This window comes from Canis aureus, chromosome X, assembly GCF_053574225.1.
Source record: "Canis aureus isolate CA01 chromosome X, VMU_Caureus_v.1.0, whole genome shotgun sequence".
In the NCBI taxonomy this organism is placed as follows: Eukaryota; Metazoa; Chordata; class Mammalia; order Carnivora; family Canidae; genus Canis; species Canis aureus.
The window spans coordinates 22,458,631-22,476,348 of record NC_135649.1 but is presented as its reverse complement, the minus strand read 5'-3'; the positions used below and the strand labels follow the sequence as shown (position 1 = coordinate 22,476,348).

The 17,718-nt window shown below is 36.5% G+C and overlaps 1 protein-coding gene across 10 annotated transcripts in view; it reads right to left on the bottom strand.

Moving 5' to 3' along the window:
- ZNF280C (zinc finger protein 280C) overlaps window positions 1-17,718 on the bottom strand; it is an 80,069-nt gene that overhangs the window by 17,929 nt on the left and 44,422 nt on the right. For all 10 annotated transcript variants that reach the window (XR_013374928.1, XR_013374922.1, XR_013374924.1 and 7 more), the window contains 4 exons: window positions 14,039-14,170; window positions 9,876-10,189; window positions 9,312-9,452; window positions 3,728-3,790 (listed from right to left, as the gene is read on the bottom strand). Coding sequence is in view for 2 of the 10 variants with exons in the window: in XM_077888983.1 (XP_077745109.1) it covers window positions 3,728-3,790; window positions 9,312-9,452; window positions 9,876-10,189; window positions 14,039-14,170 (650 nt within the window). In the remaining 8 variants the exon portion in view is untranslated. The remainder of the gene's footprint in view (window positions 1-3,727; window positions 3,791-9,311; window positions 9,453-9,875; window positions 10,190-14,038; window positions 14,171-17,718) is intronic.

The window sequence follows — 17,718 nt, the reverse complement described above, 5'->3', positions numbered from 1 at the left end:
TTGATCCCATGACCTGTGAGATCATTACCTGAGCTGAAACCAAGAGTCAGACACTTAACTGACTGAGCCACCCAGGCACCCCTACTGCAGCTCTAGTCTTAACAGCCTGCTATATATTTATACTTGGCTGTCACACTGGCACATCAAAAGTGACCTTCATAAACTGAAATTATGTTTTCCTCCCAACCCCCGAAAACCATTTCTCCTAACTAATCTTTTGTATGATGTCATGCTCCCAACACAAAGTCTCAAAATTATCTTTTTTCTTAAAACAGTCAATATTTCAAATATTTTATAATATCAACAATTTATCGAGCATTTACTCTGTGCCAGGCTGAGAGTTTTAGATATATTTCATCTGAATCCTTTAACAAACCAAAGAGGTAGGTGCTATAAATTATAATTTTATAAAGGACAGGGTCAAGTTTAATAACCTACCAAGGCCAAAATTAGATTGAAAGTGAGCCCTTTGATTCCAGAGCCCATGTTCTTTTTTTTTTTAAATTTTTTTATTTATTTATTTATGATAGTCACAGAGAGAGAGAGAGAGAGAGAGGCAGAGACACAGGCAGAGGGAGAAGCAGGCTCCATGCACTGGGAGCCTGACGTGGGATTCGATCCCGGGTCTCCAGGATCGCGCCCTGGGCTAAAGGCAGGCGCCAAACCACTGCGCCACCCAGGGATCCCCACAGAGCCCATGTTCTTAAACAGTGTGATACCACTTCACCACCTGAACCCAGATTCTTACTAAATCAGTCTTAACTACAATAGTCTTAGTTTTTAAAGATTTTATTTATTTATTCATGAGAGACACACAGAGAGAAGCAAGCTCCTTGCAGGGAGCCTGATGCCAGACTTGAACCTCAGACCCAGGAACAGGACCTAAGCCAAAGGCAGATGCTCAACTGCTGAGCCACCCAGGCGTCTCACCATAATAGTCTTAAATATTCTATGTGTCTCCTGCAGCTGCATCTTACCTCATATACCCTCCAAATTGATCTTCCTTTATTCTATACAAAACTCCAATAGTTTGTCCAATGGGTCCAAACTCCCTAGCCTAGTTTTCAAGGATTCCACATCTAGCCCTGAGCTCAAAACTATTCCCCTGACTTTAATCTCAATACTAAGTTATATAAACTTCATGTTCCATCTAAATTGCACCACTAGTCATTCATTTTGTATGCCTTTTCCTCTTTCTTTTCTGTACTTTTATTTATACTATTTCTTCTAACTAAAATGCTCTTATGCTTCTTTTTTTGTTTTGTTTTTCGTATATTTTTTTATTGGAGTTCGATTTGCCAACATATAACACCCAGTGCTCATCCCATCAAATGCCCCTCTCAGTGCCTGTCACCCAGTCACTCCATCCCTCTGCCCACCTCCCCTTCCACTACCCCTTGTTCATTTCCCAGAGTTAGGAGTCTCTCATGTTCTGTCACCCTCTCTGATTTCTCCCACTCATTTTCTCTCCTTTCCCCTATAATCCCTTTCACTATTTTTTATATTTCCCGTATGAGTGGAGCCATATATATGTTTGTCCTTCTCCGACTGACTTATTTCACTCAGCATAAGACCCTCCAGTTCCATCCACGTTGAAGCAAATGGTGGGTATTCATTGTTTTTCTTTTTTTTCGTATATTTTTTTATTGGAGTTGGATTTGCCCACATATAATTCCCAGTATGCTTCTTCCAAGTAGAAATCTCTCCTCCCTTTGAAATCAGTAGCTCTAACTGTACTTATTATGAACCTTCCTATATTACTGTAGTTACTTATATTTACACCTTATCATAAATTGTGCATTCCTTGAAGGTTGGTACCAAGCCTTCCTCATCACTGTCAACTTAATGGGAATTGCTACACTGTGTTATACATAATAGGTGTACAATAAATAAAAAGTGAATATTGCATTTTAACAAAACACTAATTACAAAATTTACTGTTTTATAGAATTATAAATATGCTAAGTCCCATACACAGAAATTTATCAACTTTCTTTTTATTTTTTTATTTATTTAAAGATTTTATTTATGAGAGAGAGAGGCGTGGAGACACAGGCAAAGGGCGAAACAGGCTCCATTCAAGGAGCCTGATGTGGGACTCGATCCCGGGTCTCCAGGATCACCCCCTGGGCCAAAGGCAGGCGTTTAAACCACTGAGCCACCCAGGGATCCCCTCAACTTTCTATTTAAATCTGAGGCCCACTCAAGTTAAAAAAGCATCTCAGATTTTAAAAGTCATAGAATCAATTCAAGAATCAGCACAAAGCATGCAACTGAGCTTGACAACAATGAGGTAAAAATAAAATTAAACTCTCATCTTTAGAATTAATAAAACTCTTTTCATTCTTATAAAATTTTTCAGTAAAATTCTACTTCCTTAAATGTTGTAATATTTTAAAAATAGCATTAGTATATTTTTTACAATAGAATCAAACTTGCCTCTACCTATGAGCTGTTGGTGATGTTGACATCATCCCCATGTCATCTTCAACATATACACTAACTTATTCAAAATATTTACAGAATGCCTACCATGTGTCAGGCACTATTCAATGCTTGGTAAACAACTGGCATAGACAAGTAACCAAACCACACATTCTGGTGAGAAGACACAGATAATAAACAAAAGAGTGAAGTATACAACATGTTGGAAAGTAAAAAGTGAAGAAAAATAAAAAAAAAATAAAAGGAGAAAGGGAGTGGTGGGAATGGGGTCCAGGGGAAAGGATGCTATTTTAAATGGAGTGATCAAAGAAAGGCTCACTCATTGGACTAGAGACTTGAAGGAGGTGAGGGAACTAGCCATGCAGATATCTAGGGAAGAGTAAATGAGGCAGAAAGAATAATAAATACATGGGCGCCTGGGTGGCTCAGTTGCTTAAGCATCTGCCTTTGGCTTGGGTCAGGATTGCAGGGTCCTGGGATCGAGTCCCACATCAGGCTTCCAGCTCCATGGGGAGCCGGCTTCTCCCTCTCCCTCTGGCCTTCTCCCGCTGCTCCTGCTTTCTCTCTCTCTCTCAAACAAACAAATAAATAAAATCTTAAAAAAATAATAATAAATGCCAAGATCTTGAGATATATCATCCCATCCTCCACTTTCCCACTAAATCAGAGCATCTAAACAAGTACTGGCTAAACTTAAGTCTATGTCTTAGCCTGGTGCTATCAAGACCTTGGTACTTTAATTTTAAATATCAACAACAACATGAACAAAATAATTAAACATAGGAAGATGAAGTCAAAAGAAATCAGAAGATTGTGGAAAAAACGATGCTTAGTGGGTTGTGAGCTAAGTATGTGTGGTATCATCAAAGTTATGCCTTTAGAAATGCTCATCAGCAATTCCTTTTGTGAAGAGGCTGTGTACTTTTCTTTATTTCAAAATTTAAAAAAACCCCAAGAATTATGAAGGCTATATATTAATCAAAACCAATAAAGTATTAGTCAATTTACTAGATAACTTAAACATCTTTTTAATCTTCAAATATTGTCAGAGAGCCTTATTTTTTTCAGTGCAAATCCATGTAAGTTTCATGGATTAATGCCTAATACCACTGAAACAAAGTTTAGCCAGAAAACACAGATTATTTCCTCCTTGATATAATGAATAGAAGTGTATTATGTCTGGTAGCAATCATTCATTTTCCAAACTAGATATTTAAGCATCAGATTAAAAAAGTTACTACAATTTTTCAATAGAGATAATGGAAAAAGATCAACTAGTTACCTGAGAGTTCCAGAATGCTTCTTAAAAATATAAAACCGTCTAGTTGGATGGTTGCTATGAGAGCTGGAGAGATAACAGACAAATGAGATTTTTATTATATAATAAGTCATAATAATTTTATGACCATATTTCAAAGTCCATGTTTAGTTTCTTAGTTTTGAATAAAAAATTTTGACCTAAGTTATTAAATTCTATTCTTTTAATCAAGTTTTTTATCTTACATTTTGCCTCTGTATGTTCTAACAACGTATTTCCCTGAGAATATTTTTTCCCCTGAGAATATTCTTTTTTTATTTAAAGATTTTATTTATTTTTTCATGAGAGACGCAGGCAGAGGGACAAGCATGCAGGGAGCCTGATGTGGGACTCGATCCCAGGACCCCAGGATCACGCCCAGGGCCGAAGGCAGGTGCTAAACCGCTGAGCCACCCAGGGATCCCTCCCTGAGAATATTCTTAATCAGTACCCTCACCATTACTGAAAAAAGGGCTCTCAAAGTTAAAAATGCAAAGAACATCAATTAAATTTTATCAACTATTAAGAGTTGAAGACAATTTAAAAAGTATTAGTTAATAATGTGTTTTGCTATAATATAAATTGTTATGAATAATAATTATCACTTTCTTATCTTAATATATTTAGCAAGGGGGGAGAATCCGAATGATCCTTGAAGTAAGTGCTACTTGGGCTAAATTACATTATTTGCCATCAGTAAAATGAAACATGTAAAGAATATTTTTTTAATATTTGATTTATTTATTCACGAGAGACACACAGAGTGAGATAGAGAGAGGCAGAGGGAGAAGCAGGCTTCATGCAGGGACCCTGATGTGGGACTCAATCCCGGGTCTCCAGGATCACGCCCTGGGCCGAAGGCAGCACTAAACCGTTGAGCCACCCGGGCTGCCCACATGTAAAGAATCTTTTGCAATTTTTAGGAGAGCCTTTACGGAAAGCAAAACAGAGCTCATGAATTAAAACAATAATTCCCCTATGCACAGAACAACAACAACAACAACAAAAAACACTAACTAAAGTTTTCAGCCATGGCAACAGCTTTTATACCCCCTTTTATTTTCATTTTAAAAAAAGATTATTTATTTGAGGGTGAGTGAGTGAGCGTAGTGGGAGGAGCAGAAAGAGAGGGAGAGGGAAAGCGAATCCTCAAGCAGACAAGCAAGGAGCCTGACGTGGGGCTCCATCCCAAGACCCTGAGATCATGATGTGAGCGGAAAGCAAGTAAACTACTTAACTGAGTGAGCATCCCTCTACCCTCTTTCAAACTGATAACCAAAGCTTTCCTGTATTAAAAAGCCAGGCAGGATTAGCCAGGACTAGCATTGCACTGGATTACTCAAAAGGTGATTCATGGACCAGTAACATCCATATCACCTTCCCACTCAATCAGAAATACAGTCTTGGGTCCCACTCTAGACCTGCTGAATTAATCGCTGCCAGTGAGGCCCAGAAATCAATTTCAACATATTTTTCAGGTGATTCATATGTAGGCCAAAGTTTGAGAAACACCAGCCATCACACCAGGTCAATGATTATCCTTAGATGAATGGAAATGATCACCAGCATACCACATATGCACAGGAAAAGAACAGTTCTGGCTAGCTCTAGCCCCATGAGAACAGCTGCAGAATAGATGCCACGCTGCATACAAAGAACTGCTCTTTCAGGTAGATAAAACTGACACATATTTAATGAGGCAGAAGAGCTGAATGGTACAGAACTCAAAGGAAGGAATGATTCCTATGAGTGATCAGATTCTTCACAGGTCAACTGAGAAGGGCATTCTAAGGAATAGCACAGAATAAGGAAAGCCACTTTAGATATTGAATACGAAATAAACTCAATGTTGGGGGAGGTTAATTGGCAGGCCTGACTTGTTAGAGAGTTGGTGTGGGCTGACAATAAAGGTCCACAACCTCTAAGAAAATGAGACTTCTGCAGGCACAGAGCTCAAGTCTATGACAAAAGTCCACACTGGGTGAGGGTGTACCATTCAGGGGGAGGTACCCAAGGCCACAAAGGAACCAAGGCACCACTGAATTAGGGAAATGCAAAGACCCTTAGAAAAGTAGAAGTGGAAGTTTTCAGTTCTTTATGAGGCTAATAATGAGTAAGTGATGACATGTGTGATGACAACACAGTGCAAAGTTGGGGCTTACTGGAAATTAGGAAAAGGTTATAAAGGAAGCCTGAGGCCAATTGGGAATATTTTGGGATAGGATGGTATTGGAGATCCTGCAAGACAGTTGAAGAACCTATGAAAAATGGGAGACAGGAGGATGGAATGACCAGGGGTATAAAAAACACTAAAAATATTTTCCAATTTAATCTCTTATAAATTAGGGGCAGAATTAAAGCTCCATTGGGGCAGCCATGTGCTTGGCACAGAATAAAAGACCAGCATTCTTCATCACTATCAAAATACCAACAACAGGGGCACCTGGATGGCTCAGTGGTTGAGTGCTGCAACAGGCTCTCCGTGGGGAGTGTGCTTCTCCCTCTGCCTATGTCTCTGCCTCTCTCTGTGTGTGTGTGTCTCTCATGAATAAATAAATAAAATCTTAAAAAAAAGAAAAACAACAAAGCTCGAGGTATCATGATTCCAGATTTCAAAATATTCTACAAAGCTGTAGTGATCAAAACAGTATGGTACAAGAACAAAAAACAGATACACAGATCACTGAAACAGAATAGAGAGTCCAGAAATAAACCCACACTTATATGGTCAATTCATCTATGAATTGTAGGAGGCAAGAATCTACAATGGGGAAAAGACAGTATCTTTGACAAATGGTTCTATAAAAACTGGACAGCTACATACAAAAGAATGAAACTGGACCACCTTCCTACACCATACACAAAAGTAAACTCAAAATGGATTAAAGACCTAATGTGAGACCTGAAGCTAAACTCCTAGAAGAAAACATAGGCAGTAATTTCTTTTTTTTGGGGGGGGGCAGTAATTTTTTTTTATATCAGCTGTGTAGAAACATTTTTCCAGGTATGTCTCCTCTGGTAAGGGAAACAAAAGCAAAATTAAGCTACTGGAGCTACACGAAAATAAAACGCTTTTCTTTTTTTTTTAAAGTAGGCTTTATACCCAGCATGGAACCCAACATGGGGCCTGAACTCATGACCCTAAGATTAAGGCCTGAGCTGGGATCAAGAGTTGGAAGCTAAACCAACTGAGCCACCCAGGTGCCCCCCAAATAAAAGGCCTTTACAGCAAAGGAAACCATCAACAAAACAAAAAGGCATCCTACTGAATAGGAGAAGAAATTTGAAACTGATATATCTGCTTCTCCCTCTGCCCCTCCCCCACCCCACTTATCCTCTCTCTCATATAAGTAAATCTTTATTTATTTATTTTTTTCAAATAAGTAAATCTTTAAAAAAGAGTACACTTGATGAGCACTGAGCAATGTATAGAATTGTTTAATCATTTTATTGTACACCTGAAACTAATATAACTGTATGTTAATTATACTTTAATTAAAAAATACCAGCATTCTTCCTAGCATGTACTGAAAATAAGATTTGCTAGGGCCTGGTTTAGAGCAACTAAGATATGGGAAGAAATCCTTGCAGAAGTTGGGAGGCAGAGTGGTAAATTGCAGAAGGTGGACATTCAGGAAGCCATTATGAATGGTGGCAGATCAAGAGAGCGCCAGAGGCTTCAGAAACTTAAAGTGTAAAAAAAAAAAAAAAAAAAAAAAAAAAAAGAAACTTAAAGTGTATTATTTTCAGTTGATGTTCCACATTTCCATAAATGATACCTTGAGACAAACTGAGCTTAAAGATAGTAAAGAAGGGCAGCCCCAGTGGTGCAGCAGTTTGGCGCCGCCTGCAGCCCGGGGTGTGATCCTGGAGACCCGGGATCGAGTCCCACATCGGGCTCCCTGCGTGGAGCCTGCTTCTCCATCTGCCTGTCTCTCTCTCTCCTTCTCTCTCTCTGTGTGTCTCTATGAATAAATAAATAAAATCTTTTAAAAAAAGATAGTAAAGAAAACTCTTTAAAATGTAGATAGTAAGACAAGAAGATATGCAAAGTGAAGGCAAATCTCCTACATCCTAAAAAAATACCTGAAGATATGTGCAGGTGAAGGAACGTGGATAGAAAGAGATGAAGGTACAAAATAACTGAATAAGGTTGTGAAGAAAGTGGAAGAGATGAGGGGAAGGATTTGCTTTCAAAAAGCAAGAAATGTCTTTTTCTGGGACTAATGTCTGGACAAAGGGAGAAAAACTTTAGGTAGAAAAAGTTAATCTTTGGAAAAATGAGAAGGATGACCTCTGAGTAATTAGTAGGAAAGAGACTAACAACTAAGAGACTAGAATAAAATCTTGAGGGTATTGAAAAGAATTTAAACAGATGTTGTAGATAAAGAAGAGTTTTTTAAAAACCCAGAACCAAATTAAAGTTAAGAATCACAAATCCAGAGATAATTATATCAAGCAATTTGGTAGTTTGGAAAGGCACACAGAGAAAAGAGATTCATGGATAGCAAGGCTAAGCATGACTGAAGATATAAAAGATTCTAGAACAAAGAGAAAGCAACATTCAAAACAGGTGACTATAAGGATGAGGTTGATAATAAGTTAGAGTGGTGCCCTGGACTGGAAGGGAGTCAAGACTCTGAAAATTGTGGGTAATGAGAATTCAAAATGAATCAATATTGTATATGTTGAGCTAAGCTGGGACAGTGGTAGGGAAGGGGGTACAACATGTAACAGAGGTCTTGTTATGATCCGTAAAAAAACCACTTCAATTGGCTTCAATTGGCTTCAATCTTCTTTCTGACTGAAAATAAATGGAACTACCTCAGTTTGAGTAATCATCTTAGAGTATTTATATCTGAACAATTTGTACATGTTAAAAAAAATCCTTCCTGAAAGAATAAAGTTGCTACTAATGAGGTCCAAATGAAAGTAATGTAGTCTTTGAAGTCTTTCTCTAGCAGAGAGTACATGATAGGTGCTCAAATAATATAAATTGAATTGATATATGAAAAGGAATTCTAACAGTAGCGTCATGACTAGAATATCCCTATAGTCTCTCATTTAACATCTCATTGAATGAATGCAAAGATAAATGGCTTGAAAGACTAATGGACAGAAAGGTGTATGAAAGGAAGGGAGAGAAGGGAAGGAGGGTGGGAGGGAAAGAATGCACTCATGTGAGTGCCAGTAATATTCTTAGCATCTCTGACAAACCTGGAGTCTCTCAAAGTGAATGCTTTGAAGAAAACAACACTCATGTGGTTACATGTATTTATTTGATAAATATTTTGAAAACATTAAAATTTTTATGTTTAAAAATAACCACTTTTTAAAAGACTTTGAAAAACAAATTTCCCAAACAAATCTATTCTAATTTCATTGGTCTGTTCTTGAAATTTTCTGTCCCCCTAATTTAATGATTTATTACATTGGAAAATAATATTAAATAATATCCTAGAAGTTCCCTATTAGCTCCCTGATGTGACAATTAATAAGACAACTTTATTTTTAAAAAACAAACATCTTAAATGGCAATTTTGATTGGCAGTGTACATATTTAACTCACCTCACCATATGATTTATAAAGGCTTTGTTACAGTTAGTGTTATATTTGCAAAAATTACAGTGGATATATATTGAAAAGTGGCTTGCAAAATCTTTTATTTTGGAATGACACTCAATGCACTTGTGAACTCCCCGACGACACCTTATAGACACAGAGAAAAAGATGAAAATATATTACGAAACAAAAATAAGGTAAAGCCTTATTAACTGAAGCTAAGATGTTTAAATTAATATCTTTAAGCAGAGACAGAATTTGAAAATTTGATTCAAAACAATAAGCTAGAATAAGTGTCAAAAATCAAACACCAGTTAATGTTTCCTTAGAATAAAAAGGATCACATTAAGAAATTCAACTATCATAAGATATAAGCACAAAATATTAGGGTAACTGATAATTATACAATGAACACTAATTCCAGCTCTGCTCAGCAGTTGGCCTTTATGCCAGACAGTGAATGGCATGTAACTGTGTAAGGGAGCTTTGTGATATGGTACATTATATTAAAATAAATATTTAATATTTAATATTCAATTAGTATTATGTACAAGGAATAAAAGATATTACCTTAAGTTCTTCAAAGCTATGCTGATTTTATTCTTTCTGTTGCGTTGTTTCTTTTGCTTGTAAGTGGTTTTTGTCTTGCATTTAGATGCACCTCTACCTCGCTTATTGGCATTAGGTTTACTTGTAGTGGATGTAGTTGCATGAGGCTTACTTGTCTTAGATTTACTTGTATTTGATTTGGTAGCATTTTTAGCAGTTGTACTTTTAGACTTTGGAGGTGAGAGCTGAAAAGAAGAGGTGCTTGGAACGCTACTACTGGGAGATGAAGTAACTGGTTTTGAATGAAGAGGTCCAATTGAAGCTCGAATAGTAACCTATAAAAATGAAGGCAATATATAATAAAGGCAAAATATATACATATATATTTTAGAAAATTAATCACATTAATATTAAAAAGATCACTGCATGCCTTGACATTATAGTCAATTGGTTTTTGACAAGGGTACCAAAACAACTCAGCAGAAGAAACAATAGTCTTATCAAACAAATGGTGCTAGCACAACTGAATATCTAGATGCAAAAGAATGAATCTGGACCCCTACCTCATACTAGATACAAAAATCAACTCAAAATGTATCAAGGATCAAATCGTAAGAACTAAAACTACAAAACTCTTAGAAGAAAACATAGGAGTAAATCTCCATGATTTGAAGTTAGGTAATGATTTTTTATATACAATAACAAAAGCACAAGTGACCAAAGAAAAAATAGATTAAATGGACTTCATAAAAATTTAATCTTTTGTATTGCAAAGGACACTGTTAAGAAAGTGACAAGACAACCCACAGAATGAGAAAAAGTACTTGCAAATCATATTTCTTTTTTTTTTGCAAATCATATTTCTAATAAGAAACTTGTATACAGAATATATAAAGAAGTCTTACAACTCAATAAAAAGACAAACAACTGAATTTAAAAATGGACAAATGGGAATGCCTGGCGGCTCAGTTGGTGGAGCATGTGACTTGATCTTGGGGTTGTGAGTTTGAGCCCCACATTGGGGATAGAGATTACTTAAAAGTAAAATCTTAAAAAGAGAGAGAGAGAAAAAATGGGCAAATTATCTGAATAAGCATCCCTTTAAAAAAGATATATAAATGGCCAATAAGCACTAGAAAAGATACTCAACAATCATTAGTCATCAAGGAAATTCAAATCAAAATTTCAGGGAGGTATCACTTCAGACCAACTAAAATGGCTACAGTAAAAAGCAGATAACAAGTATTGACAAGGATGTAGAGAAACTGCAATGCTCATATATTTCTGGTAGGAATGTGCTTTGGAAAACAGTTTGGCAGTTCCTCAAAATGTTAAACTTGAGAATTATATAAGCTAGGAATTCTAGTCTTAAGTGTTCCACTCCTTGCAATTCTACCCAAGAGAAACGAAAAAGCATGTCCACACAAAAATTTGTACATGAACTTTCATAGGAGCATTATTTATAATAGCTAAAAAGTGGAAAAAAACCCAAATGCCCATTAAGTAATAAATGGATATATAAAATAATAAAGTATTGATACAGCCATAAAAAAGAAAGCAGTACTTATCGATCCAAGCCTTAATACTGATGAACCTTAGAAATGTTAAGTAAATTTCATTTTTTAAAAAGATTTTATTTATTTATTCATGAGAGACACAGAGAAAGAAAGAGGCAGAGACATAAGCAGAGGGAGAAGCAGGCTCCATGCAGGGAGTCCGACATGGAACTCGATCCCAGGACTCCAGGATCACACCTTGAGCCAAAGGCAGATCCTTAACCACTGAGCAACCCAGGCATCCTGTGAATTTGATTTTTATGAAATGTCCAAAATAGGAAAATCCATAGGAGTAGAAAACAGATTAAAGTTTGTCTGGGGTTGGTAAAGGGAAAATAGGGAGTGACTGCTAATGGATATAGGGTTTCTTTTGGTAGTAAAAATGTTCTAAAAATGGTTTGTAGTGATGTTTGCACAACTCCATGAATATGCTGAAAACCACTGAATTATATAAACTTTATGTGAGTGAATTATATGATATATAAATTACATATCAATAAAGCTGTTATAAAAAAATCACTGCAACTCAAATTTTAAACATCATTCTGAAAATGGCAAATACAATCAGTTAAGTTTCTCAGTTATTCTAAACAGTCATACCAATTAAATGATGTTTACCCTTGACATTTATTTACTGTCATATATTATAGTTTTGTATTGATAATGTTTATATGTTAACAGATATTAATGGATAACTAGGAGTTAGTGAAAATTATATGAATAGCAAAAAAAAAAATTCCCTCGCTATTTTATGTTCTAATACAACTAAGTAGCTTTCACAAACGTAGAGGTCAAAATTTAAATCTCAAAACTAGAATAACAACTCTGGAAAGTTCTGCATTACTCTTTGGTGACTATGAAACAGATCTCCAGTAAATGTGACCTGCTCTGTTTAGCTTACTGGTCAGAATTGATAATTAGGTTATTGTGGAGGTTACATCAATTCATTATACAGCATGAAGAGTTTAACAATATTCAGAATTTCCCTAAAGGGAGCTAATGGAACTTTTCTCATTTAGTATTCAGAAAAAGAAAATGTTCGATTATACCCACTGATTAATAATGAAAACACACTCACCTACTAACATTCTCTTTAATCACTTCATTATATTATTCCCATGTACTTGAGGACCAGCCAATGAGCAAGGTCCTTTGAAATACATGTGATTTGGTATCATGCAAAAAGCACTGAACTAGGAGTCAAAAGACCCAGGTTAAATTTCAATACTGCCTCTTTCTAGCCATGTGACCTTGAGTAAGTAACTTATCCTTTCTAAGCTCCTCATTTATAATATAGAAATAATACCTGTCTTGTCTACCTCATTAAATTGCTATATGGATTAAACAGAATGTATGAAAAAGCACACAGAGCTTAATTCTAAAGTGCTACATCTATTATTATGATCATGATTATCATAACATACTTATTGTTACATTATTATTTTTTTAAAGATTTATTTATTTATTCAGAGAGAGAGAGGCAGAGGGAGAAGCAGGCTCCATGCAGGAAGCCTGACGTGGGACTCAATCCCGGGTCTCCAGGGTCACACCCCAGGCTGCAGGCAGCGCTAAACCGCTGTGCCACCAGGGCTGCCTTGTTACTATTATTATTAACAAGGGAAGGTATGAGAGAGGACTGCACTACTTATATTAATCTTCTGCACATCTAGTCCCAGCATGGAATGGATTATAGGGAAGAATACTGGGACACTGTAGGTGTCCAAAGCATTGCTTTACATTATTTTAATTAATTCAAATAGCAGACATATTTACATTCAAAGGTAAGTACTCAAAAGCTAAATATGTGTTTGGGAATTATTTTACTTTGGATTATGTATCCCTCCATTGGTGCAAATAATCAAGAGTTGACTTTACATAAAGTCAGAGAAAACAGGTGTATGTAGGGAAAAGGAAATTTGTAGTCAGATGTGTGTTTGCTCACTCAACATAGCAATGCTATTCAGGAGGAGAACTTGCTTTTCTGAGAGTAGACTCAATAATATCAACTTAACAAAGTATGGCATTCAAGGTACTATGATAAATGCTAGGGACACAAAGATAAATTAAACATGATTCTTAACCTTACAGTCTAGCAGCTAAAGCAGACATATATGCTGCCAACTGGAAGAGCTCATAAACAGCCTATAGAAGACTGAAACAACTCACTGGCTCAGTCTACACTTAATCTAGTTGCACTCACTACAAAGGAATATGCTCCAATATAGCACATGTCAATTAACTAAAAACAAAACAAAACAAAACAAAAAAACCCCAAAGGATATTAGTTTTTCTTTCCAAACTTAAGAATGATAAAACCTAAATTAAATCTTAGTGACAAGCAGAAGTTAATTTTTAATATTACAGATAAATATTACTATATTTAATTTACTTCTATTATCACACAAAATGTTAAAATACAACATATTTAAAACTCACTTTTGGGGACGCCTGGGTGGCTCAGCGGTTGAGCGCCTGCCTTCGGCCCAGGGCATGACCCTGGGGTCCCGGGATTGAGTTCCGCATCAGGCTCCCCCCATGGGGCCTGCTTCTCTTTCTGCCTGTGTCTCTGCCTCTCTCTCCGTGTCTCTCATGAATAAATAAAATCTTTGGAAAAAAAATAAAACTCACTTTTGTACCAGGAGGCAGTCCTTCTAGCTCTTTAGGCTTTATAAATGTCCGATGTTGGGTCTTATGATCCAGTTTCTCTTTGCAGGTCAAAAATTGTAGTCGGCATTTGGTACAACGATGAACTCCTTTTTTCTGTTTACAAAAAACATAAAAAATACTATCAGAAATAATAAGTTCTACCACCACAAATCCTGGGACCTGAAGTTGCTCTTAATTGTAATAGCTAAATAATTTTAAAAAATCAGTATTTTACCATATCGCATTATAAATAATACCAAAATATTATTTCATTTTTAGAAACACTGTTTGCATTAATATTTGGGTTTCAAAAGTATTTGAGGGGGGGTGCCTCCAGTCTCAGTAGAACATACAACTCTTGATCTCTGGGTTTTAAATTTGAGCCCCACATTGGGTGTCGAGATTAGTTAAAAGCAAAATCTTTAAAAAACAAAGTATTTGTTACTATATAGGCGATCAAAATAAAAATTTCATCACTTAGGTTCAAGTGTGATGAGTCCTATATCTTTGTAGTGTGAAAGCTTTTTTAACTAAATTAGAAGTATTAGCCATTAAGTACATGATACTGTGAATGTGATCCTAGAGAAGACCAAGTTATTTTTAATTTTTAAAATTTCTATTTGTGTCACAAAAAATTGAAATTCCTAAAACCAAATTAATTATTTTTTTAAAGATTTTATTTATTTATTTATTTATTTATTTATTTATTTATTTATTTGAGAGACCGAGAGAGAGAGAGAGAGAGAAAGGCAGAGACACAGGCAGAGGGAGAAGCAGGCTCCATGCAGGGAGCCTGACGTGGGACTCGATCCTGGGACTCCAGGATCATGCCCTGAGCTGAAGGCAGGCGCTAAACCCCTGAGCCACTCAGGGATCCCTCAAATTAATTAATTTAAATTTAAACAGACACAGGTGGCTAGTGGTTGTGATATTGGACAGCATGAGGGTAGAAGTACAAATCAGAACTGATCCCAATCTACTGTCTACTGAGAACCCCTTGACTAGGTCCCTTCTCAGACTAAGGCCTATTATTTTACTGATGGGAAACAGGACCCAAGAGAAATCTAACTCATTTGCTTACAGCTAGTTGGTCTTCTACTATATATTATCAATTGCAATCTTTATGTATACACTCTCATTAATTAAGCAGTTACTGCTACACAGCAGGCACTTGACAAAATAAAAGTTCTTTAAAAATTTCAAAGCAGGGCAGCCCTGGTGGCTCAGCGGTTTAGCATCGCATTAGGCCCAGGGCGTGATCCTGGAGTCCTGGGATCGAGTCCCACGTCAGGCTCCCTGCATGGAGCCTGCTTCTCCCTCTGCCTGTGTCTCTGCCTCCCTCTCTCTCTCTCCTCTCTCTGTCTCTCATGAATAAATAAATTTTAAAAAAATTTCAAAGCAATATAGAAATATGTTTGTATAATACTGCTTTAATTTCATTTTAAAGACAATTTTAGAAGTATGGTACATTAGATCATATCATAGGTACAGGCAATGTAAACAGATTCACCTCATATGTGCTCAAAAGAGAGAAGAGGGGAAAAAGATCTCAGTCAAGAAACAGATAGCAAGATTACAAGATAGATAGAAAATTCCCCAAAGTACATTTCCCAGATGTCTTTTCTCTGCCTGTACCTATACCTCATTCCGCTTCATGATTTAAATAGTATCTATCTAGCTGCCTACTCAGCATCACTACTTGACATCTAATAGGCATTTCAAATCAACATGGACAAAACTGAACTCTAGGTTTTCCCCCATCCACCTTGCAAAAAGAAAAAAATCTGTTCCTTGCCTAGTTTTCCCAATATCTCAGCATATGGGAACACCATTCTTGGCAGTGGCTCAGGACAAAAGAACTTGGTTACTCTTAACTCTAGTCTTTATCTCAAACTCCACATCCATCAACCCATTAATAAAACCTGTTGGGTTCACTTTCAAAAACAATCTTTCCACTTCTTATAACCTTTTCAGCCACCCTATCAGTCCAAGCCACTTACCTGTACTCTGGCAACAGCCTCCTGCCTTCTCCTCGTTTCCACCCTTTCCTCCTAACAGTCTATTCTCTCCATAGCTGCCAGAGTCATCTCTCACATGCTTAAAGCCTGTAATGGCTTTCCATACCACACCAAAATCCTAACTCTGGCTCACAAGACCCTACACTATCTGCTTTGCATTCTTTTGGTACAATCTCATTTCCTACTACTCCACCTCCCACTTGTTTACTGTGCTCCTTCCCACTCCTTCAATACCTAGATATATGCTCACCTCACTGCCTCCTTAAAATTCCCTCTCCTTGGAATGTTCTCTCCCAGATATCCACATAGCTAACCCTCTTATTTTCTTTGGAAAGGCTCTCTTTGACCACCCCATATAAAAAACAAATAGCTCCTTCACCTCCAAAGTCCTGGCACTTTCTACCCTCATGTATTTTCTTCCCATGGTATTTACCACCAGCTGGCATACATATACATTCAGCCACTATTCAGACATATACTTTCTCCACTAGAACACAGATTCCAGAGGACATAAACCTTGTTTCGTTCACTTCTGTAGAAACAGTCCCTGGCATATATTAAGCACTCAATAAATATTTGTTAAATAAATAATGGGGAAGACAGTAAGAGATTGAGAGTATGCACATGAGAAGCAGGCACAATTTAACTAGTTCAAAATGTCTGCCATTTCATTCAATAAGCATTTCCCCAGAGCCCTGAGATGGGAGACATTAATCTACTATTCCTTTCGTTGGACTCAAGTCTTGCATATCACTCTTATGCATGTAATTCCTGAGATGTGGTAAAGAAGATAGATAATACAGTACATCTTAAAATAATATGACATTCAACAAAAAAAATTGGTATCTGTTCCAGGGATAGAGAATAACCTGTCTGAGTTTAACTTTTTGACAAATATACTGTATTGTATGGGTGATTTGAAGAATTTTCAAGGCTAATTCTAACTATATCTCCTTTAGATCTGCTTTAATGTCAGTGAAGGATATGGCTCTATAGTAAAACCTTGGGCTTTAAGTCTATTTTTGGCTCTGCCATTTATTACAGAATGTGACATTGGACAAGTAACTTACTCTCTATAAAGCTTTGTTTCCTCATCGATGAAATGAAAATGATCACATACCTGCTTTGTAGGGTAGTTGAGAGGACTACCTTACAAAGTAAAAACACTGTGCAAGTAAAAACACTGACTATCATATGGCCAGTGATTAGTATATATTAACTATCTGTGATCTTTATAAAGATCAAATAACAATATTTAACATATATAAAATCCTTCATCCTTCTTAAAAGTTGTACAAACTGTATTTGTTAGCTCTAAAATCACTTGAGACATGATAATACATCATTTTTAGGAAAAGATTACTAAAGTCTTCAAAAAGAATAAAATGAGCCATATATTCAATTCCTATTATCTAAAATCACACTTACATTACCTCAATTACAAGTTTATAATTCTGCTTACCTATGGTTTTTGAGTTTTTTAAAAAAAATATTTTATTTATTTGAGAGAGAATGTGCACGAGCATGAGAGCACAAGTATGGGGAGTAGCAGAGGGAGAGGGAGCAGCAGACTCTTCACTGAGCAGGGAGCCGACACAGGGCTTGATCCTGGGACCGCGGGTTCAGGACCTGAGCCGAGGGCAG